Source organism: Apis cerana, linkage group LG14 (assembly GCF_029169275.1).
Source record: "Apis cerana isolate GH-2021 linkage group LG14, AcerK_1.0, whole genome shotgun sequence".
Taxonomy (NCBI): domain Eukaryota; kingdom Metazoa; phylum Arthropoda; class Insecta; order Hymenoptera; family Apidae; genus Apis; species Apis cerana.
This window is the reverse complement of record NC_083865.1, coordinates 807549-831665: the sequence shown is the minus strand read 5'-3', so window position 1 is coordinate 831665 and position 24117 is coordinate 807549. Positions and strand designations below refer to the sequence as shown.

The window sequence follows — 24117 nt, the reverse complement described above, 5'->3', positions numbered from 1 at the left end:
ATGAAGTTGATGAATTTATTATACATACTTAGAAAGAAGATATTAAAATCTTCTTTAGATATTGTATATTTAATAATATATAATAATAGGAATATGCCAGTTCTGTAATATTATATTTGTTGATTGCAGATAATTGTGGTTATAAATTGGAAGTACATGATGTTTTACACTAGATTTAATTATTACAGCGATGCCACTGTGATATACTGTATGCCACTATGATATATACTCTATTGCTTGGACACTGTATTGTATACATGTCATATCCTCTTATCTTTAGATAATTTTTTCAAATAAATTTCAGTACAATTTAAATTTTTTGACTTAATGATGAAAGCTTTTGATTTATGCTTGTAACAGTCTGTTCACATTCCATAGAACGATGCATTTAGTTTTATAAATTGAATTTGCCATCATTTTTATTATTATTGTTGTTAATAGAATTAGATGACTAATTTTCTTGTTTTGTCTTTTTAATATTTGCTTTAAGTTTATTGAAGAATTTTTCTATATGAAAATGTTGAGGTTATTATTCATATTATCTTTGTCAATATATATTAATATTTATGTCATTCGTTAATATGTTATTAATTAATTAAACTGTATTTTGAGTCTCTTAAAAATTTATATTATTGCAACTCCTTATAAATTGAATGGCCTCTAGAATTGGCAAAGTATTCGTTTTTAACAACAGTTTTCAATAAGTTTATATCCAATTTCTTTAGAAAAATCGGCGATGATGCTGAAGTTTTTATAAATATAAAAGATTCTGATATTTTGCAATTTAATATATATTCAAATTAATATCATTTCGGCTTGGTATAACTGAATAAGTATATAAAACCGTGAGGCTTTAATTTTTGGTTTGATAAAATGTATATAACGGCTTGCATATGTGATACATTAAAAATATTATACTTAAAATATTATGAACCTTAGCTTGTCTTATTTATTGTATGTATATATATATATATTATATATATTTTTATATATATATATATATTCATATTACATGAGAACTTTCTTACATATTTCTATGTGTTGCGATAGCAACATATTGCAATATATTGATGTTAATAAACATTTTTTTAAAATAATTTTATTAAAATAATTTTTTTCATTAATTTTTAATCAAATAAAATTTTATTAATTATTTATCGGTATTTAACAATTATCCAATTTTTTGAATTTTCTTTTTTAATTTAGTTTTTTAGTTTATATTCAATGTTATAATATTATAAGTCATTGGATAATCTTAAGTTTATCATATTGGAGATAATAATCCTATTTAAAAAAACTTAAATCTTAAAAATGATTTTGAAATCGAAAAAATTTTTTGCCTATTATCACATTTATTCTTTTGAATACTTTTTTCTTAAATAAGTTAAATATGTAGAATGCTAAAATTATATTCTATATATAAATTATGAAAAAAAAATAATTTGATATAAATAATATCTATAATACATAATAAAATAATGGTTTTTTTATATAGAAAAATAAAAAATTAATATTAACTCTAAATTTAAATATAATTAATATTCTGTAAACATTTAACGACGTTTATTAAAATTGATCAATGAAACAAATTGATCAATAAAATATACCGAATAATATTTTAAATTATAATATATATATAGTGGAATTTCTATATTAATTTGCCTTTATATTTATCAAATATTCATTATATTTTTTCAGTAAAAAGATTTCAATTTTTATTCAAAAATACAATGTCTATTACCAGAAATTATTTTTATTATTTGCTTTATTTTCTGTCTTCATAATTTCAAAAATTTTTAAATTTTTAAATTTCAAATTTAAATTTTTATTTATTAATTCGATTCGATATTGAAAATTATTATTTTTTAGAAAATAAAATAGAAAAAATTAAATTATTATATTCATTCAATTCAATATTTGTCCTTTTTTCAATTTTTTATAAATTAATTTTTATATAAATTCTTGAATGAAATATTTGTTTTTTTATTACAAAAAATCTCATTCATAACATCACATAAATTAAATATTCCATTACAAACATTTTCAATTCATTCAAATGACATTACAACGAGATATTTTATCTTTCGTGCGAAAGAATTAATAATATATAACATAATATATTATAAAATATATAATATATAATATATTATAAAATAATATATAATATAATATAAAATATATATAAAAATATAATAATAACATAGAAAACATTTAATGTATTAAAAATTATTTCCTTGTTTTTATTGATACCAGATTGAATAGTAATAATAATATGAAAATATTTTTAAAGAAAAAAAATTTATTCTTATATTAAGGTATCCTATAAGTTTCTTTCGCACCATACTAGGAATAATGATTATTTTTATATGAACATGCAGGCTTATTTATTAGCCATTTATGACATCAATTTCAGCCCAAAATTTTTTTAAAGTATGTTTTGTTAATTACCCAGTCTTTTTTAAAACTTTTTTCTACACCGTTCAATATAAATAGCCAAAAGAAGCATTTGCGGCATATTATGCTTTACTGCTTTAAAAAAGTGAAAAAATAGTGCAAATAATACTGCAGACAAGATTTGTATTGTTTACAGAAGTAGTGCTACAACTATTACGATCATCCAATTGGTTTAAGAGATTTAGAGCTAGCAATTTTGACTTGAAAGATGAAGACCGCAGCGGCCATTCAATAGCGATGGATATAAACCTTATCAAGGCCATGCTCACTGAAAATCTGCAAATATGTATGCACCAGATAATGCCACTAACATTTCCAAGACAACAGTACATAATCAGATACATAATCTGATCAGGATGGGATATGTCAATCGATATAAAGTTTGCGTTCCACAGTATTGACGGAGACCGACTTTATAAACTGCGTCTCTACGTGCGATTTCTTTTTCCAGCGAAAGAGATCTTTTTTTTAAATAAGTCATTAGAGACAAGACTTGGATTTTATATTAAAATATGCATCGAAAACGCATTTGATTTAAGGATAATAGAGTCGCGAAGTTTGAACTTTATTCGAAAAAAATTTGTCCATTTTATGGAATTGGAAAGATATAGTCTACTATGAGCTCTTTCCTCAAGATTCATGAATTCTGCAAATCATGAATTCTGCAAATCATGAATTCTGCAAATCATGAATTCTGCAAATCATGAATTCTGTAAATCATGAATATTGCAATTATTGTAATCAGCTTAATAAATTGAAAGACACCGTAGCAGAAAAATGACTAAAATTGGTGAACTGACAAGACCATCACGACAATGCAAAACCGTATGTTGCATTGGCTGTAAGAGAAAAGCTGTTACAGTTTAATTAGAATTTTTTACATTTTCATATCTTCTGTACTCTCCAGATATTCCAGTTCTATCCGACTATTACTTGTTTCTATTATTAAAAAATTCTCTCCATGATAATTCCAATCCGTAAGCGAAATAAAAACGCACTTCGAAAAATATTTTGCAAACACACTCCAAAAATTTTGAAAAAAGGGAATAATGAGATTTGGAGAGATGGAAGATGATAGAGCAGAACGGTTCATATGTAATACAATAAATTAATCTTAAACAACAAATATCATATATTCATTTCGTATCAAAAAAAAGAAAAGAAAGTTATAGGGCATCCTAATACTTTCAAATATAGAATGTTCAAAGTGCAATATGTAGATATAACATCGAAAATGTGATAAAAATCCAAAATATTAAAATTCATAATTCATTTTTATTATAAAATTATATCTATCATTATACTAGCATTATTCAAAGATTATATTCGAAAAATATAAAAAAGTAATATAATTTTTATAAAGAAATATATAAAAAAAAATTAGAAAACCAATATCAAAGATATTTAATAATAATTTAATAATTTAACTTCAAATAATTTAATTCAAGCGAAAATGAATATGAGACAAATGATATCGAAAAAATATTAAGAAAGTTAGATAAAAAAATATGATAATATTTCTATATGAATATTAAACATTATGAATATACTGAGAAAATTTTTAGATTCTCATTTTTTCAAGAAAAATTATTTTAGAATTTTGGAACAAATGATGATATTTTTAATATCTAAGAGAATTAGTGACTAATATCAAAAAAATAAATTTAATATATATATTTATGTTTAATATTTTTATTGATTTATTTTAATTAAAAAAGTAAACATAGTAAACAAAGTATAAATAAATAAAAGTGAAAGTAAATATAATAAATAAATAAAAATAAAAAGTAAACAACAAATAAAAGTAAGCATTCATTAGCAACTGCTATTCTCTTTGTATGTATTTTATTTTACGTATATTTTTATTCAAATTGTTTTATTTAAACAATTAAGAATATTTTAAAAATATAAGAAAAATATAAATCGGAATTTATATTTTATAAATTAAAAATAATAATTGAATATATTATAATAATTGAAATATTAATAAAAGTGAAGAAATCAAAGAATTGATAAAAATGAATATACTTAATATAATATATTAGTATATATATATTATTATTTTTATACAAGTAAATTCTAATTTTATAAATATTTTAAATCGAAATCTTAATCTAAATCTTATTCTATTAATTTAATATATCTTAATTTAAATCTTAATCTATTATATACAAAAAAAAATATTCATTTCGATTTCGATATTTAAGTATTTTGATACGATATCAGTTTCGATATAGCTTTATTAATGTAATATAAAATCATACTAAGTTTTAAGTTTTTGGTTTAAAAAAATAAAAAATAAAATGAAGATATAATAATTTGAAGACATTATTTCGATTTATCTAATTTCAAATCAAATTTACAAAAATACAAAAGAGAAAATAAATTTATAATTCATTAATATATAATGAATGTTAATGAAATATAAAATTTTGAAACATTGAGTCTTATTAACAAAATTAAATATCCAAAACATTATTTGCAGATTATTCGAAAAAAAAATTGGGAATCATGAATTAGAAATAATTAATTTTTTTATATTTAATTTATAAATATTTTATATTTTTTTTATTTAAATCCAATAATAGAAGTCATAAATGATAATAAAGATATTGATTAACAAAAGTAATTAAAATATAATCAGAGAAAAAGAAGAATATTCGATATTCAAACATATTAAACTGAAATTTAAAGATTTGTATTTTTTAAATAATTTTGAAATAAAAATACTTTTACATAAATTGCATATAATATATCCATATTTATATGTCATTTTTATAAATATCAGAAATAAAAAAAAATATTTCAAATAAAAATGCTATCAAACATATTAATTTTATTAATTAATAAAATTAACTGTTTCATTGAACAATAAGAGCAATTGAATAAGATAATACTAGTTTATTCCTATCAAGAATATATCACAAAATTGATTTTTTTTTAAACTACCATTTTTAAAACCATAGTGTATAAATCACTATGATACGAATTGAAAAATCTCTTTATAATGTATAATAGATAATATTAATATCAATAAAATATAAAATTTGAAAATTAATAATTCAATAAAAGTTTATAAAAAATATATGTCAAGACTATTTTGAATATGATTTAACGTTAATTATAAATATATTCAATAAAAAACATAAAATTTCATTTAAAAATTTAAATGATTTTTATAGATCTCTCTAACATTATCTTAAAGTCAAATAATTATCATGATATATTTCTCTCGATACAATTTTCATTTAAAATATATTTTTTTATTTTTGATATAAAAATAATCATCTGTAAACATTTAAAACATTGTGTATTTATTTTTTATTGTTATTACTTTTCCCATATTTATCATAAATATATAAGATATTAATATATTCGTGATATTTTTGAAAGATTAATTCTAAAAATTTATTTATTTTAAAATTATAAACAATTAAAATTTGATAAAATGAAATAATGTAATAAAATGAAACTGCTCTCTCTCCCTTCATATCATAATTTCATTCTATCTCTTTCTTCTTTCATTTGACACAAATTTGAATTACACATAACTTAATATATTGTTAATTAATAGCTAAATATGTTTAATATAAATACTTTATCGATAACAATGAAAATCCGAGAATTCTTCTGATTTATTTACAATGGATAAATTAATAAATAAAAAATTATAATAATAAACAAAAATAAATAAATAAGTTTCAATCAATATTCATATACATCAAATATTTTATTTGATTATTCGAAACAACTTTCCAAATATAATAAATATGTATATTACATTTGATTGCATTTTCAAAGTATTTATATTTATATAAATTTATTATGTATATATAATAAATAAATAACAATAAAGATAAAAATATAAATAATTATTACTTACAGGTTTGATAATACTTTCCAAAAAATGTTTGGTTGCTATATATACTTCATCTATAACTATTTCACCATGTTGTATGTCCTATAAATAAAAAAAATAATATATAAAAAATATTTTAATAATAATTTTATTCTAAATCAAATAATGTATAAAGACAATTATTAGAGTATATGAAATATTTCATTATATACATATTATATATTTATTTTATTTACAAAATTTTTATAAAAATTTAAATATTATAGATTTGTAATATATAGATATAGATAGATAAAATTTATAAAATTTTATATTCTTTCATGTAATAAATTTAATATATGATGATATTATACTCATAATATTTATAATAGATATATTATATATATGTATAATATTATATTTGTTTAATATACATATTATATTAAATTTTTGATAAGAAAAAAAGAGATATAAATAAAAAATTTAATTTTATTTACAAATTTTTATTTAAAAAAAAAGAAGCAAAATTTATTACTTTTCATAGTTAATTAAAATTAATTAATATTTTCATTAAATTAAATATAATAACTATATTACTAAAACATTTCAATTGACATTAGCAAAATTACATTAAATATGTAGATAATAAATTTTAATTAAAATTTATTACTTATTTCAAAAATAAGTAAAGATATCAAATCATAATTGATTATTTTGAGTTTCGCATTGTGTAAACTAATTGATAAAAATAAATTAATTGTTCAATAAAATAAATAAAAATAAAATAAAAATACATTTTACAAACAATTTTAAATGCTAATGTAACACAGATTATATATTTATATAATTTTAATGTATTATATAGTTAATGGTATATGTATATATATATTAATTATTCCACAACCAGAATAACATTTGTAGTCAAATAAAATATATTAATAAAAAAAAGGACAATAATTACAACTATATATTTTTATATTTGTAATAAAATAATATAATGATATAATGTTAAATTTAAAGTAAATAAATTTAAATATTTTAATTTTTAATTAACTAATAATAAATATTATAAAAATATTATATAAACTTGTTAATATATTTCAATATTATATATAATTTATTAATCATACAATAATCTGAATTAAATTTAAATCGAAACATTTAAATTTATCAAATATCTAATATATACTTAACTTAAGAAAACAAATTTATAAACTGAATATATTTTTGTTTTCCTTTTAAAAATCAAAATTTTTGTTTATAATTATTTTTAATTTTTCGTACATATCTCTTTTTCTCTTAATTTTCATGTTAGAAAATCTTTTATATGTTTATAAGAAATTAAATATAATGATTAATAAATCCAATATTAAATTTGTTTTTCTGAAATTATATATATTAATATGATTTTTTATTAAATTAAATGATGCATTAAAACAATAATTTAATTCGCAAAAAAATTTTTATTAAATTTGATAATTATTTAAATAAAAAAAAATTAATATGTCAATATGTTCTAAAAAAAATATCACGAAAATGAACATTTATATTATAAGATATTAATTTTTGTTTGAATTTCAAAAATGCTACATTAATAAAATTAATAAAACAAACATAATAATGATAATAATGATAATTTTAATAGAAAAATATAATTATATTTAATAAATAACCATGTGAAAAAAAACTTGATATATTTTTCTTATCATGTTCTTATTTTTTTATTATATTCTTATTACGTAACATTTCTACAAAAATTTCATTGAAAAAAATTTAGAATATTAATTTTTCTTTAATATTTTTTTACATGTTCATATGGATATACAATTTCTTCATATCCCTAATTAATACTAAAAATTTTCTTTCATTATTCTGTATGTATTATATTAATAAGAACAGAAAATTGCATTTTATAATATTTTGAAATAATTTATTCTATTTATTTTTAATATATTTTTAATAATATTTATTCTTATTTATTTTTATAATTTAACATTATATCTGCATTTCCATAATTTCGTTTCGCATAAGTTCCATATCATAATTTACAATTGTTGATAAAAAAAAATCTTTTGTTTTAATTATTTTATTGAATTAAAAATTACTTACCACAGTTGCAAGAGATGGACTTAAGTCCAAATTAAACACCATTCTGTACTTATGGGCCAAAAATATTATTGAAGTTGTAGAAGTCACTTTATATAGATATTGGTGACTTGTTTCAGAAGACCAAGATTCAGGTTTATTTTTTGGTAACACAGATACAGTTTCTAACTCTGCAGCTTCTTTAGTTTTGAAATTTGAACATTGAATACTTATTACAGTATCTAAATGTTCTAACATCCACTGTGCCCTTACATTTCGGGATATAGGAAATCCTTTTTTCATTAATAAGAAAACAGTATCTGCTTCTAAAATAACATTTTCCTGTAAAATGATATTAATAATATATATAATAATGTATTTTATATAATATACATAATAAAAAATTACTATTACTTTAATCATTTTACTATTATTTTAAATATCTTTTTTACTAAAAACAAGTTGAAACTTAAAAAAAAAGAAAAAATACAGATTATTTATGAAATATCTTTGAAGAATCAATTCAAGAGACCAAAAATTAGTATATAAAAATATAATTAATATTCAATTAAGAGTTATTTATTAAGTTATAAGCAATTGAAATTTTCAATGCTTCAATGAGAGATATAAAGAGAATGAGATTATATTGTTTCCGTTATATCACTATTTCATTTTGATTCAGTCTTTTTATCGAATGTCGTATCTATATTAGTATTCGCAAACAATTCATAATGTATAATCAATACATGTGAATATTTCAGCGAATTACAAACAAGTAAACAATGACTAATATTAGAAAATGATACATCAAAAAATTTGTTCGTGAGATCAAAACCGTATATGAAACCTTATTTTGTTTAATAAACTTTTTATGTCATTTTCACGAATTCTGCAATTGCTTATAAACTTAAAAATTCTAGTTTTAATATTCTGTTAGTGAATTGCTTATGATTAATTCATAACAACTCGCGAATAGTTTTAATTAATTTAATCAATATATTAATTCAAATTTACAATAAATAATAAATTGTAAATAATAATAAATTGTTTTAATAAGTTTCGATATTTTTATATACAAATTTTTATATTTGTTTTGAACTCTAAAATATATTAACTCTTAAATATTAATGTCCTTATAATTATCATAATAAAAATACAAATATGTCTAAAAAAATAATTATTATTTTTATAATTTTGGATATTAAAAAAAAAAGTATTATTTTGATAAATTTCTCATTATAATATTGAAAAAATATGTAAAATTAACACAATAAAAAATATTTCATTTTTCAATTAATACATTCTATTTTAGAACTGCATATCAATTAAACAGAAAATGATAGGGAATTCTGAAAGAAATATATATTATTATTTTTCTAATTATTTTTCTATTATTTTTCTAATAAATACAATATTCGATTTTATTATATCTTATAATACTAAAATTTTTATACAAATAAATATAAATTTGTTTTTAATACAAATTTTTAAAACATCTAAATCTTAAATAGAAAATTATTAAAACAGGTATTTTTATAAAATTTAATATACAAAAATATACAAAAAAAATTTATGAAATCTATATAAAATATAGATAAATTTGCATATTATATATAAAAAATATCCAAAATATAATAGATATCATTCTATTTAGAAAATAAAGAAAATCACTATTTAAATTCCATTTTTTTATGAATTTTACTTTGCATAAAAATCTGCAATTTAATGCTTTCACTATATTTGTATAAACTATACAATAAAGTAACACTATTTATTTTATTATATTTTAATATTATTCTTGAAAATATGAAAAATAAAAATAAATGACAAGAAAAAACAAAAAATAAATGAAAGTATTTTAATAAAACTTAAAAAAAGTTATAAATAACAAATATATAAATTCATGTTTTTAATTTTATTTTTAAAACTATTATACATGTTTTATTTTTAAAACTATTACACTATTACATAATTTTGTTGCATAAAATGTATCAAATTAATATAACATAAAATAATAAAACAAAAGAATAACTTCAAACGGCTAATATATATACATATATATAAAATTCAACTATATATAATTTTTTATATTTTTTAAATATATATTCTGAATTTAAAATAATAACTAAAAAAAATCAGTAATAAATATCACAGCATATTTTAACATGGTCTTAATTTAATTTTTAATTTAATTTTTGAAATAAGTGTATATATATCCTTAGAAACTTAAAATATATGTATAATTTAAAAAAAAATAAATTTTTTTCTACCTCACTCATAAGATATATCATCTTCTTTTGTTTTACATAAACTAATAAAATCAACAAAATCAAAATTAATTATTCGAAATAAATAGATCCTCATTAATTTTGATAACTTTTAGATATGCTATAAAAGACAAGATTTTTTCCTGATATATGACAGAACATACTAAAATTTTAAGAAATGAAAGAAAAGGAGAAACAGGACAAAAAGAGAGAGAAGAGAAGGAAAAATATATAAAAGTATATAAAATTCGAATATAAAATTTTAATTTTGAATCTTTATTAGCTTTTAAGATATCAAATAAAAAATATAAAATAAAAAATTTTTAGTATATACGTTCCTGGTAATTAGTATATATTATTATTATATACTATATATTAGTATTGTAACTTTTTTATTGTTTCTATAAGCATATCATAGTGAATGGCATCCAAAATATATATAACGAATAGATTGCTCAAAAATCTATTTGCCAAGAGCATGCATGTATAAGTAAAATTCAATATATTATAACAAAAGTTTTTGTTAATATAATTAGAAATACAGAAATAATAATAATAAATTAATAAAGTCCAAGAACTAAAAGAACTTTTTCCTCTCAGTTTTCAAAATTTAACTCATTTGGTTAAATATATATCTCATTTTATCTTTTTTTTCTTTACATGTTACCGATATTCAATTTTAATTTTTAAAAGTAGTTTTAATTTTGCAAAAAAAGATTGTTATTATAGAATTTTTCTTATATAAGTCTATGTATAAGTCTATATTATGTATGTTATATATATACAATCTTAAAAACTATTTATCTATTATTCATATAACTATATTGCAGCAAAAAGCATCCAAAAATATAAATCGATCAAAAAATTTCTTTATAAATTATGTAATAATGATCGTTTTTTTATATCAAATGTAATTAAGATTGAACAGTAATAATATGCAAAGAAAGAAATTGTTTAAAATGTTAATTCCTATATCATATTTAAAAATTATCAAAATTTCTCTATTTCGAATAATTATCAAATCAAAAAAAAAACATTAATTTTTAAAACATCTATTTTCTAAATAATTAATATGTTTCCGATTATATGACAGTTAATATGATTATATTATTATATACATTAATATTATTATAAACAATAAATATTTTCTAAAAATGAAGTACTTGAAAGTTAAAAACTTAAAATTTTTTAAAAATCAATAAATTTTAACTTCTTGAACTTCAAAATTTATTTTTGTAATTCAAAATTCTTGAAATAAATGTAATTTAAAATAATTTAGATAACTTATGATGATATAAATTTATTTTTATTTAATAATAATCGAATTGAATTTGTTTAAACATCTTAATTAAATTCATCTCAATTAATGAAATTTCATTATAATAAATATTTATTTTTACATTACAATAAATTATATAATAAATTATATAAAAAAAAAATAAAATATAAAAATTTAATTTTTTGTAAATCAAAATTATAATTATTGTTATTATTGGCTAATTAGAAATTCGAATTTGAAAAATTCCAGAAAATAAAATTTGTAAAATTTTTAATTTCTGAAAATAAATTATTAAATTATTGTTTAAAAAAAATAAAAGAAAAAAAAGTATTATGAATTTTGGGTGAAAATTAAAAATTTTTTAAATTTTGAGAAAAATTTAATACATGAAGAATAATTATAAATTAATTATATAATGTTTCGAATTGGAGTTTCATAAATACAAAAGATTTCTACCAATCTTCAATTTTTTCACATAAATGAAATTATCTTAAAAAATGATATTAAAAATTTAAATATGAATAAACTTTCATTTTAAAAGAAGCATAATTTAATTCAGAAATATAATTCTATCCAAATTTATTTAAAAATGAGTAGAATCAAATATATCATAAAATATAAGATACAAAATAAAATTATATGAATTTTTAAGAAAAACGTTTCTGAATTCTAAATATATCAAATATAATTCTGTACATCCATAGTTTTTTTAGTTTCTTACTTTTTTTAATTTTAATGAAGCATTTTCAAACATTTTATTTTTTTTCGTATAGAAATATATTTTATTTGCATAAATTTAATTTTCTCGAAAATCTATTATATCATTACATTATCAAACATATATTTTAATATTTAAAAATCAAATAAAATATGAAATGTTTCAAATAAATTTTTTTTTTAATTTCTCAATAAAATATTTTATCTATCATTTACGCTAACATAATTAAATTAATGATTCTATAATAATATTTATTTATTTCTGTGAATAAAATGTAGAAATTTTAATTTATCATTGACTAATATGTATATAGCAATCTATTTTTACAAGAATATAAAACTATTAAAATCATAAAAAAAAGAATAATTATCTAGAAAAAAAGTTTCCTCATTGATTTTAATAATTTTTGAATATGTTGTAAAAGATAAAATTCCAAATAATTTTTTTTAATACATATCCGCTGATCGATCTTAGTTTTCGGGATATTTGCAAAAAAATAAAATTTTATTTATATATGTGATTATGTACATGAGCCTATTTTTTTTATTATTATAAATTAATAAATTAATAAATTTTTTAATAAATTATTTATTAATGCTATTTTACTATTATTTAATAATATATTTTTTATTAATATAAATTTCTATTAATATCATGATGACAGACAATTACAATATATAAAATAACTACAATACATAAAATTAATCAAAAACTTCTTTCTGAATTAAGATAAAATATTATTTGAAAAAAGCAAATCTTAATACATAACATATTAACATATCAAGTTTAGATATTTTATAGAAATCATCACATCAGAGTTATTAATATTTATACAAAATATATACAATTTTATGATAATAACAATAGAAACTGTTAATTTCTATTGTTTGTTTTGTAACATTAACTTTAATACTAATATATTTTTTTATTTTCTTTCAGATCAGAGAATGTCTATGGATAAATACTAGTGTGATGATATTAATTTATGATGAAATATTCACGCAACATGATAAAAACATATTTAAGAAAAATTCTATATTTAAAATTTATTACTTAGAATATTAAGAATTTTTTTTAAACATTTTAAAAATTGAAATCGATTATATAAAAAATATAGGAAAAAATTATTCAAAATCTTATTTTCTATAAAATCCAATATTAAATTCCAATATTAATCCAAAAATTATTAGAATCAATGATAATACTTTTCGAAATTTCTAAATCAAAAAGAATAAAAGAAAGGTTGATAATATAAAAATTATATTCATTTTTTCTAATTTTTATAAAATTAATGCATTAAATAATTTAAATTTGAATTTAATTTAATTTAATTTAATTTTATTTTATTTAAATTTAATTTTATTTAGTTGAATTTCATACACTTTTCATTTTTATATATAAAAATTTAAAATAGAAATAAAAACAAAAACATTTAATTAGAATTTATTTATTTCTTTATTTAAAGAAATATTTTCATACTCAACAATTATTGTACAAATAATACAAAATTCTGATTTTCTTGCATCCAATTTTCTTTCAATTTTTTTTTGCATTATATATTGGATGAATAATATTTAATAAATTTATTATATTAATATTATTATTTTTATTATTATCAATATATATTTATATTTATATTATTATATAAATTATTTCCAAAAATTATAAATATAATAATCATTTATGCATATTAATAATAATAATAAAATAATAATATATTTTAAAATATATCAAAATATATATATATATATTTATATTATCTAAGAAAAAATACATTTATTTAAATAATACTGAACTAATAGATTATACTCATGTTGAGAATTCCATATTAGTTCTAAATTTTTTCATCATCTTTTCCTCTAAAATATATTTTATAAATAAAAAAAAATTTTAGAATTTTCTATTAAATTAATTTTGTCTAAAATTAACAGTCAACATAAATAAATATTTCAATATATAAGATATTAGAAGTATATTTTTTTATATAATGGCATATATTATATTAAATAAAAAAAATGTATAAATATTCTGTATTATGTATTGTATTATATTTTTATATTTATATAAAAAAAAAAGATTAATGAATTATTGTGTTACAACAAAATTAAATCTTGATGTAAATTTTTTTAAAATATTTTTTTGTTATTTTTTTTTAGTTACAACATCAAAATAATTATCTTATTTTAATTATATTTTTTTTATTCTCAAATAAATAAAATCTTTTTAATATAAATATTATTAATATGACATGTGTATATATATATAATTAAATATCATAAGTATATATATATATATATATAATTATATCATATTATTAAAAATTTTATTATTATAAATAAAGCATAGTTATCGCATATTTTGTTATCAAAACAATACAAAATAATATTGCATTGAGATTGAAATAAGTATTGTATTGAATTAACGTACAAATAAGTATTTATGTTTTCAATTTTGAATAACGTTATATGAAATTTTAAATTTTAAATTTAACTAATTTTAAATTTAATATTTATATAAACTGATGAAAACTTCCATCATTTACACATATCATAATATAAAATATAAAATATGTTAAATTATAAAAATTAATAATATAAGAGCAATCTTTAATATAAAATGTATATAGATATACAATTACCTCATTTCTTGTAGAAGACATGATGTTCACTGTTATGTATTTATATACCAATCATTGATAAAAAATATAAATTTCTTCATAGGTATATTGGACCAATGTCATATAAAAAATTTATTTTCACAAAATCAAATATATTAATATATTATTAATATTATTTTTATAGTTTTATAGTTATTAAAAAATTATACTAAAAATTCATTAATTTGAATCAATTAAATATTCAAGATAATATAACCTCAAATATTAAATAAATCAAAATAACCTAAACAAAATATTAGATAAACTCATTATATTATTATTATATACATTATTATTAATTTAATATTAATATGAGTATTATTCACTTTATAATTAAAATCTAAATAATTGTTTCAACCTAAATAACATTATACAAATCAAGGAATATATATGTATAATGTATTTTTAAAAATACACTACACCATATTGGAATGTTGACAATATTATAATCAATCAGTCTATAAATCTTGATAAGAAATAATTTTTAAAAATTAGAAATAACTTTTTAAAAATTATATAATAAAGATAATTATTTCTTTATAAAATTTCTTTATAAAAAAATATACAATAAATATATTACTTTAAATTGTATTAATCCATATATTAATAAAAATATTTGGTTTTATTACGATTTTGAATATATATTCAAATTTATTGTTAAAATTAAAAAATAAAATAATATTTAATAATAATTAAAATTAAAAATAAAAACATTATATTTAAATGAAAAAAATATAAATATAAATACGAATAAAAATATAAATAAATATTTCAAATATTTTTTAAATGAAATATATATATTATAATGTTTACAAATTTATTTTATAATACACAAATATATATAAAACATAATATAATAAATTATAATCTCTTATGTTAATATTAAATAGTATTTAAAAAAACATAAAAAAATTTAATATTTTAGATATAATAATTTTTAGGTTAGAAAATCTAATTTTAAATATAAAATATATAAAAAAAATTGTAAAATATTCTCTAAAATTATGAATGAAAATTAATTTTTTTAATTATGAAATATGAATTATTTTTAAAAATGAAATTTTATGCAACAATTTAAAAATATACTATATTTTGTTATTATATTTTACATTTCTTGATTTTATAAAAAAATTATTCATGAAATTTATTGTATTTGAATGATATTGATTTATTTTTTATAAATAAATTAAAGAATAAATTATTTAAAAAAATTTAAATTTATTTAAACAAAAAAACTTACTATTAAATGTACTATATACAGAATGTTCCATTTTAATTTCCCATAGGAAATATCACAAAATATTAGATAAACCATACTGTCACTTATTTGATTTTTCATTATTATTAAATAAGGCAAAATTATGATTTTTTAATTTTTAACTTGAAACTAATATTTTTTAATACATATGATTGTAGTCAGTATTAAAATATTATTTAAACTTGTTCTGAAATATAAATCTTCAAAATTGACATGTTGCTGATATTAATTATCCGATATAAATCGTATAGAGATTGTAAAATCAATATACATAAAATAAATTTTATATATATCATAAAAATACAAAACAAAATCCTAAATATAGAAATATAAAATATAAATCCATATATAGAAATCTCTAAATATCATTTCATAAAAACATCAAATGCATTTATATTTGGTATAATGGAAAATAATGCTTTTTGTTTTTTTATAAACGATTTATGTTTGTCTCAAACGCATTTAAATGTAATCTACTTCAGAAATAATAAATAGTTTACAAACAATTTCAATTCATATTTATTAAAAATGCAATAAATATTTTTTATTAACATTAATACTTTTATTCAAAAATCAAAGATTCAAAAAATCAAATGGTGGTGAATATTGATTTTAAATAATTACAAAAAACAATGAAAAATTTAACGAAATCCAAAATGATTGTGCATAATGATAATTATGATAATACTAAATGCGTATATAAAAAAAAATAAATATGGAAAACTTTTTCTATTTTTCACATCTTTATTATTTATCATATTTTTTTTAATATAATGCGAATATATTCAATAAATCATATCAAAGTATATATGAAATCATATTTATTATGGAATTTATGATGATATAATATATTAAATATATTATTCTCAAGTATAATAAATATAATATATATATAAAATAAATTATAATAAATATAATATAATATTAATATATTCTAATAGTTCTCTCTATTTCTTATACATATTTTTGTTATGCTTTCATATTCGTGAGATATCTTTTGGAAGATTAATTCTTAAAATCAAAACATAGAAATTGTTATATAAAAATATCGATTATTTATTAATTTAATTATTAAATTATAATTTATTTATAAGCAAGTATTATTATTTTAAGTTAGATAAAAGATTAACAGAATTTGACAACATGTTGCAACAATATGATGAAGATAAATTTATTTTATTCTTATGATTTATTATTTTATTCTTATGATTCTAATTTCTAACACAAACTTATAACTTAATAATAATAATAATTTTTAAAAATAATAATTTTTTAATTATATATATAAACTTATTTTATATTAATGGAAATTCTGTAATAAAGATTTTTTTTAACCAATAGGAATAAAATGTTCTAGTAATTTTTTAATAAAACATCATTTTACATAATATTAATAATTATAATTTATCGTTTCATTATATTTAATTAAATTGTAATATTTTTTATTATTCATTATTATTATAAATTACTATTATAAATTAGTGCTTTTTAGTGATTTTCAATGAATCTTAAATTTTATTTCCATGAATATAAAGAGATGATGAGAACAGACATTTTATTGTACATATAAAAATATACTTATCATTAAATGATTTTGCAAACTATTTTAAAGTTACATTTATCAACAAAATGTTAAAATAAAAAAAAAATATTAATTAATGTAGTTTATGAATTGTACATATATCTAAAAATTACATATATTAATAAATATATAATAATTATAATTATAATAACTTAATTATAATAACTTATGAATTACACCATACATTAAAATATTTTGATATTATATCATTATTTAAAATATATAAAAACTGTAAAAAATAATAATAATATATTTTATAAATTAAAAGTTATCTAAAAGAGTAAAAATATGAGTACGCAAAAAGGAAATTCCAATCGATCAAGACCACAAAAATATCAAAATCAAATTGCTTTTAAAAATGATTTACATGACAAATCAAATAAAACAAAATGTATTAATAGTATTCAAGTTACACATGTTTGTGAAAGATGTAAAAAAATAATTGAGTGGAAAATTAAATATAAAAAATATAAACCATTAAAAACAGCTGCAAAGTGTATCAAATGTGAACAGAAAACAATAAAACATGCTTATCATAATATATGTTTAACTTGTGCTGCACAATATAATGTATGTCCAAAATGTGGTAATGAAGATAATATTGTTAAAGAAGAATTTAATAAAACAGAAATTATGAAATTAGATACACAATTGCAAAACCTATTTAAAAAACTATCTGAACGAAAACGAAGAACATTCATGCGTTATATAAATTGTAATGTTTTAATTATAATATAATATTGTGCTTATACATATGTATATATTATATATATATTGATATTATTTTCAGCTATAAATAAAAAAGACAAATGTAACAATACAAAAAAAAATGAAGAAGAAGATATGAATGAAGAAAAAGAGAAAAAAAATACAAATAATTGTATATCTAAAGAAGATTTATTATTAAAATTGAAATCTTTAACAATTAAAGAAGTAGATAATGATAACTTTGACATTAATAATAAATTTGATTCAGATTCAGAATGATTTATGTAAAAAATAATTTATATAAATCATATTAACATATTTTATTTTTAATAAATTATTGCAATTGCATTGATAATTTTTTAATATAATTGTATATTTATTAAATTACTTAATTTTACTTTTATATAATTTTAAAATTCCAAAAAATAAAAATACATTTTATAATTAATAAATATTAGATAATGTAAATTTTATATATTTTATATAATAAAAATAAAATAAATGAATAATATATTTTGATATTAATTATAGATATATTATATATATATATATATATATATATATATATATATATATATATATATATATATATATATAATATAATTATAATTATAATATACAATTATAATATTGTATAATAAATATAAGATTTTTATATTTTATATAAATATTATATATATATATATTTTTTTCACAAAATATTATTATTTTAAAAAATATGTGTTTATAAAAGTTGTTATCTGGTTTAAAGAAATGCAATGTATGGTATTAATAATTTTTTATTACAAATAAATATGTAGGGATTATATGTTGATGATATGATTAAGTGATATGACTACTTTACACTATTGTCTTGCTTTGTCTCTATCTCATTGTTTATAATAAATAAATCTTAATATTTCTGACTAATTTTTGCATTTATTTTGACTTCTCAAAATCGATGTTTCAAAAGCAACATGACTTCATGAATATGTTAATACCTTATAAATAACAAAAAAATGTACGTATGATAAAATGCAATACTGCACATTAATGCAAACTAATTCACAAATATTGAATTCAATGCTATAATGCTAACTTTAAAAACTTAAGTAATTCAAAAATTAAAATTAACTGCCAATTATGTAGATACACAAAAAATTATTCTAAGTGGATTTAATAACATATTAAAATTAAGTTTAATTTGAATTTATAATACTTAAAAATTACTTATTAATCCTTTCATTCAAGAAAAAAATATTTATATCAAAGATTTCATGATTCAATTTATTGATACTTTATTGATATTAGTAACATACATTTGATTTTTGTAATACTATTTATATTATTATTAAATACAAAGATATTAAAATAAATAAATATAAAGATATTAATTTAGGACAAATGATAATTTTTAGAAGTTTTTAGAATATATTTCTAAATGTATGTCAGAATTTTTTCAAATTTTAAAAATTAATATGTTATTTATGTATCATGACTATATAATTAAATGTACATGATGCAGCAGATTGATGTCATCCATCATTAAAATGGAGCATAATTATTGTAAATTATTTATACTTTTAAAAATATTTATAAATAATTTTATAATTTAATAATTTTAATTTTATAATTTTATAAATATTTATAAATATTTATAAAAGTATAAATAGTATTATAGATTATTGAATTTATCTTGACAATTATCTTTAATTATAATGAAAGCAAAATACATTATATATATTATATGCAAAATAAAAATGCATTATTTAAAAAAAATTAAGACGACTTTGATTTTTTCTAAAAAATAATTGAAGATTTTAAGTTTATTATTTATTTTTTAATTTATTCGAAACAGATTAACATTTATTTGAAATATTTTTTTATTACATTATTGAAAATGCTTTAAAAGTTATATTATAAAATAATATAATAAATACGATCACACAATGAATATTTTATAAATATTTATCTTGTTAAAAAATGATTTATCATATAACAATATAATATGTTATTGAAACGTTTTAAAATACGTAAAAAATATATAATATTATTTAAGTAAGTATTTAATTGTTTTTTAATTTTTTTTTAATTTTTTTATTATGATTGCATCACATGAAATTATAAATATTAAATATGAAATATGAAAATGTGTTTTAAAAAAATTTTTTTAAATTAATAATATCTTAAAAAATAGAATAAATGGTAAACCAAAAAAAATTAAATTACAAAAATGTAACTTTAAACAAATATTTTCAACAAATTAATTTTTGTACATAAAAAAAAATTTACTATTAAAAATGTAAAAAAAATTATAATAATATAATATAAATTATAATAAATAATAAATGTTGATAAAATAATTATTTTTTATATAAATTTATTTATATCTTGCATTGTTTATGTACTATAGTTATTTTTTTATTATTTATTTTTTATATTTAAATAAAATTTAATAAATTAATAATAAATAAAAAAATATTTGATTTATAAGAAGTTATAATTTAAATTAATTAATTAATTAAATTATTAAGAAAAATTTCAAATAAGTATTAATAATATTAGATGTATGAAAATAAATGTCAATACATGAAAAAATTAACAAAAATCGTATATTTATTATTATGACTTTTAGAAAATGTTTTGTTTAAAAATATTTCCAAATTTTTCGCACAATGATTCAAAGATACAATTGTTATTAAAAATAATTATAATTTCTAATAATTAGGGGGTTATAATTGGAAATCATTTTTCGTTAATCAATTTTTACTAATAAAATAAATCCGTCCAATTTCTTTATTAAATCATAGTACATGAAATCAATCAATTTATATATCTCACTTCTCCTATATAAGACGATTGTATCAATCCCAAAAACTTCAGAAAATTAGAATTCAAGCAACATAGTAAAAGCATATTAGAATCCATGTTTATTGAACATAGCATAATCTTAAAACAATTATAATTTAATTTATGGTCTCCAAAAACCAATTCATAAACATGAAATTATATTTCGATTTGAATATTAGATATCATAATTTTTGAATTAAATGAATTCAAAAAATTAATTCTAAATTATTACAATTTTGAATGTATCAAATTAAAGTTGAATTAGTAATTTTATATATATATGTTTTTATATATATTTTATATATATATATAAAATATATATAAAATATATGTATAATATGTATAATATGTATAATATGTATAATATGTATAAAATATATATATATATATATAAAATATATATTTATATATATATATAAAATATATAAATATAAATATAAATATATATAAAATATATATATAAATATATATATTATATATATTATATATATATATATTTTATATGTATATATGTAATTTTATTATTAAATCTTATAATATTATATTATATATTATATACATGAATAAATTTATTTAAATAAAATATATACATAAAAAATATATATTATAACATATTTGTTTAATGTTTAAATTGATTTATAGAATTAATTTTAAGAACTGTATTAAATTCTTATATCTAAATGACATTTAATCTATGATTATTGCGTTTTTTATACATAAGTCATTTTCTCAGTAGAGGGCATTGTAAGCAATTGTATATGAAGCATATACAAGTGTGATATAAAATTTCAAAGATTATTTAAGAGTTTATTTAAGAATATATATAATTGTAATTGCTGTTATTTGTGTTCTAATAAAATAATTTTTATAATAAATATGACATCAGCAATAGAATCTATGGTTGTAGATGAAAAGCAATTACCAGAAAAACCGATAGATAGAGAAAAAGTAAGAATAAACATTAATGATTTTCTAGAAATATCGATAAAAAATTAATACTTTTAGATTTTAAAAAGATTAATTACTTAATTTTTATTATTAATATATTTGCATATTTTTATATATATTTTTTTAATAAATTTTTAGACATGTCCACTTTTATTGAGAGTATTTTGCAATACAGGCAGACATCATAATATAATGGAATACAGCAGAGGAAATGTTCCTTCAAATGAATTACAAATATATACATGGTAAAATGTTTTACATTTTAATATTTATAACCATATATTTATTCTTGTTTTATAATTTATACAGAAATAAAACGAACATTTAGAAACATTTTCAAGTAATGTTTATTCAACATATAGGATGGATGCAACTTTAAGAGAAATTACAGGATTAGTTAAAGAAGTAAATCCAGATGCTAGAAGTAAAGGAACATATTTTGATTTTTCATTAGTAACACCAGAATTACGAAATTCTGGATATCGTATGCGAGAAATTGGTGTAACTTGCTCAGGACAAAAAGGTGCAGATGATAATAAAACACTTGCCCAAGCAAGGTATATAAAATATTTTTTTTAAATTAAAGTTAATTCAAGACTAAAAACTTTAATTTTTAACATTTTAATTATAGGTTTACAATTGGTGATTATTTAGATATATCAATAACACCACCAAATCGACAACCAGCAATTAGACGTGGTGCATTACGTCAATATTAATTTAAATAATAAACATTTTATTTTTTGTAATTATATTAATTTCTTAGTTTTCTAATAAAGAATATTAATAAAGAATATGTAATATTAAAATTATCATGTAACAATTTATTTTTTTTATTTTATGAAAGCTTATTATTCATTTTTATTATTTTATTAAATATTAATTAATTTATTAAATATTTTACTATTTAAGTAAATTAATTACATTTACTAAAAAATTAGTTTAAGATATTAAATAAGATTGAGATTTAATAAATATTGATAATTTTTCTAATAAAAATATTTTTAAATAAATTAGAAAAATTTATATAATAAATATATATAAATATTATAAATATATATAAATATTAAATTAAATATAAAATTATTATTTATATATGTATAACATTTTAAAATATTCAAACAGGATGCACTATTTTAAGTTAAAAATAATGAAATTTTATAGAAATGTTAATTAATTATATTAATTTTGTACAAAAAATTTAAGTAAAGTAAAATTATGATTTTATAGAAAAAAAATAATTTATTTTATAATATATATAATTAATATATTATATTTATATATATAATATATTTAAAATATATAGTATATAAAATTATAATAAGTAATAAAGCTATTTTTTCAATATTCTAAATTCTAATATATGTTTTCTTTTTTAAATTAAATAATTCATAGAAAATAATCATAAAGAATATAACATTTTTGATAGGATGTTTTTTGAGATTTAAAAAAGTCATTCCATTTTTTAAAAAATATGTGATATTAAAATAAAATC

The 24117-nt window shown here is 16.1% G+C and overlaps 3 protein-coding genes across 5 annotated transcripts in view; 2 read left to right on the top strand and 1 right to left on the bottom strand.

The window, feature by feature from the left end:
- Window positions 1-16662, bottom strand: part of LOC107992562 (KICSTOR complex protein SZT2) — a 99153-nt gene extending 82491 nt beyond the window's left edge. For 2 of the 3 annotated variants that reach the window (XM_062085157.1, XM_062085159.1), the window contains exons 1-3: window positions 16538-16662; window positions 8402-8719; window positions 6338-6415 (exon numbers count right to left, since the gene is read on the bottom strand). In XM_062085157.1, coding sequence (XP_061941141.1) covers window positions 6338-6415; window positions 8402-8719; window positions 16538-16636 — 495 coding nt within the window. In that variant the 5' untranslated portion in view covers window positions 16637-16662. Of the gene's footprint in view, window positions 1-6337; window positions 6416-8401; window positions 8720-15279; window positions 15542-15623; window positions 15722-16537 lie in introns of those variants that run through there. The other variant, XM_062085158.1, reaches the window with a different exon arrangement.
- Window positions 16663-17013: 351 nt separating this feature from the next.
- Window positions 17014-19354, top strand: LOC107992568 (uncharacterized protein C9orf85 homolog). The gene is made up of 2 exons (XM_062085163.1): window positions 17014-18852; window positions 18928-19354. Exons 1-2 carry the CDS (start codon window positions 18426-18428, stop codon window positions 19122-19124), a joined length of 624 nt encoding a protein of 207 aa, XP_061941147.1. The 5' UTR covers window positions 17014-18425; the 3' UTR covers window positions 19125-19354.
- A 3037-nt stretch (window positions 19355-22391) lies between these two features.
- LOC107992569 (histone deacetylase complex subunit SAP18) lies at window positions 22392-23431 on the top strand. Its single transcript, XM_017048515.3, has 4 exons — window positions 22392-22622; window positions 22761-22867; window positions 22985-23179; window positions 23254-23431. Exons 1-4 carry the CDS (start codon window positions 22551-22553, stop codon window positions 23339-23341), a joined length of 462 nt encoding a protein of 153 aa, XP_016904004.1. The 5' UTR covers window positions 22392-22550; the 3' UTR covers window positions 23342-23431.
- Window positions 23432-24117: the final 686 nt, after the last annotated feature.

What these genes read in the sequence shown, in the direction of transcription:
- LOC107992568 (XM_062085163.1), top strand. Translation starts at nt 18,426, where the DNA reads ATGAGTACGCAAAAAGGAAATTCCAATCGATCAAGACCACAAAAATAT. An exon ending in ATTCATGCGTTATATAAATT is followed by an intron (nt 18,853 to 18,927) that starts GTAATGTTTTAA and finishes TATTATTTTCAG; the next exon opens with CTATAAATAAAAAAGACAAA.
- LOC107992569 (XM_017048515.3), top strand. Translation starts at nt 22,551, where the DNA reads ATGACATCAGCAATAGAATCTATGGTTGTAGATGAAAAGCAATTACCA. An exon ending in GAATTACAAATATATACATG is followed by an intron (nt 22,868 to 22,984) that starts GTAAAATGTTTT and finishes TTCAACATATAG; the next exon opens with GATGGATGCAACTTTAAGAG. An exon ending in AAAACACTTGCCCAAGCAAG is followed by an intron (nt 23,180 to 23,253) that starts GTATATAAAATA and finishes TTTTAATTATAG; the next exon opens with GTTTACAATTGGTGATTATT.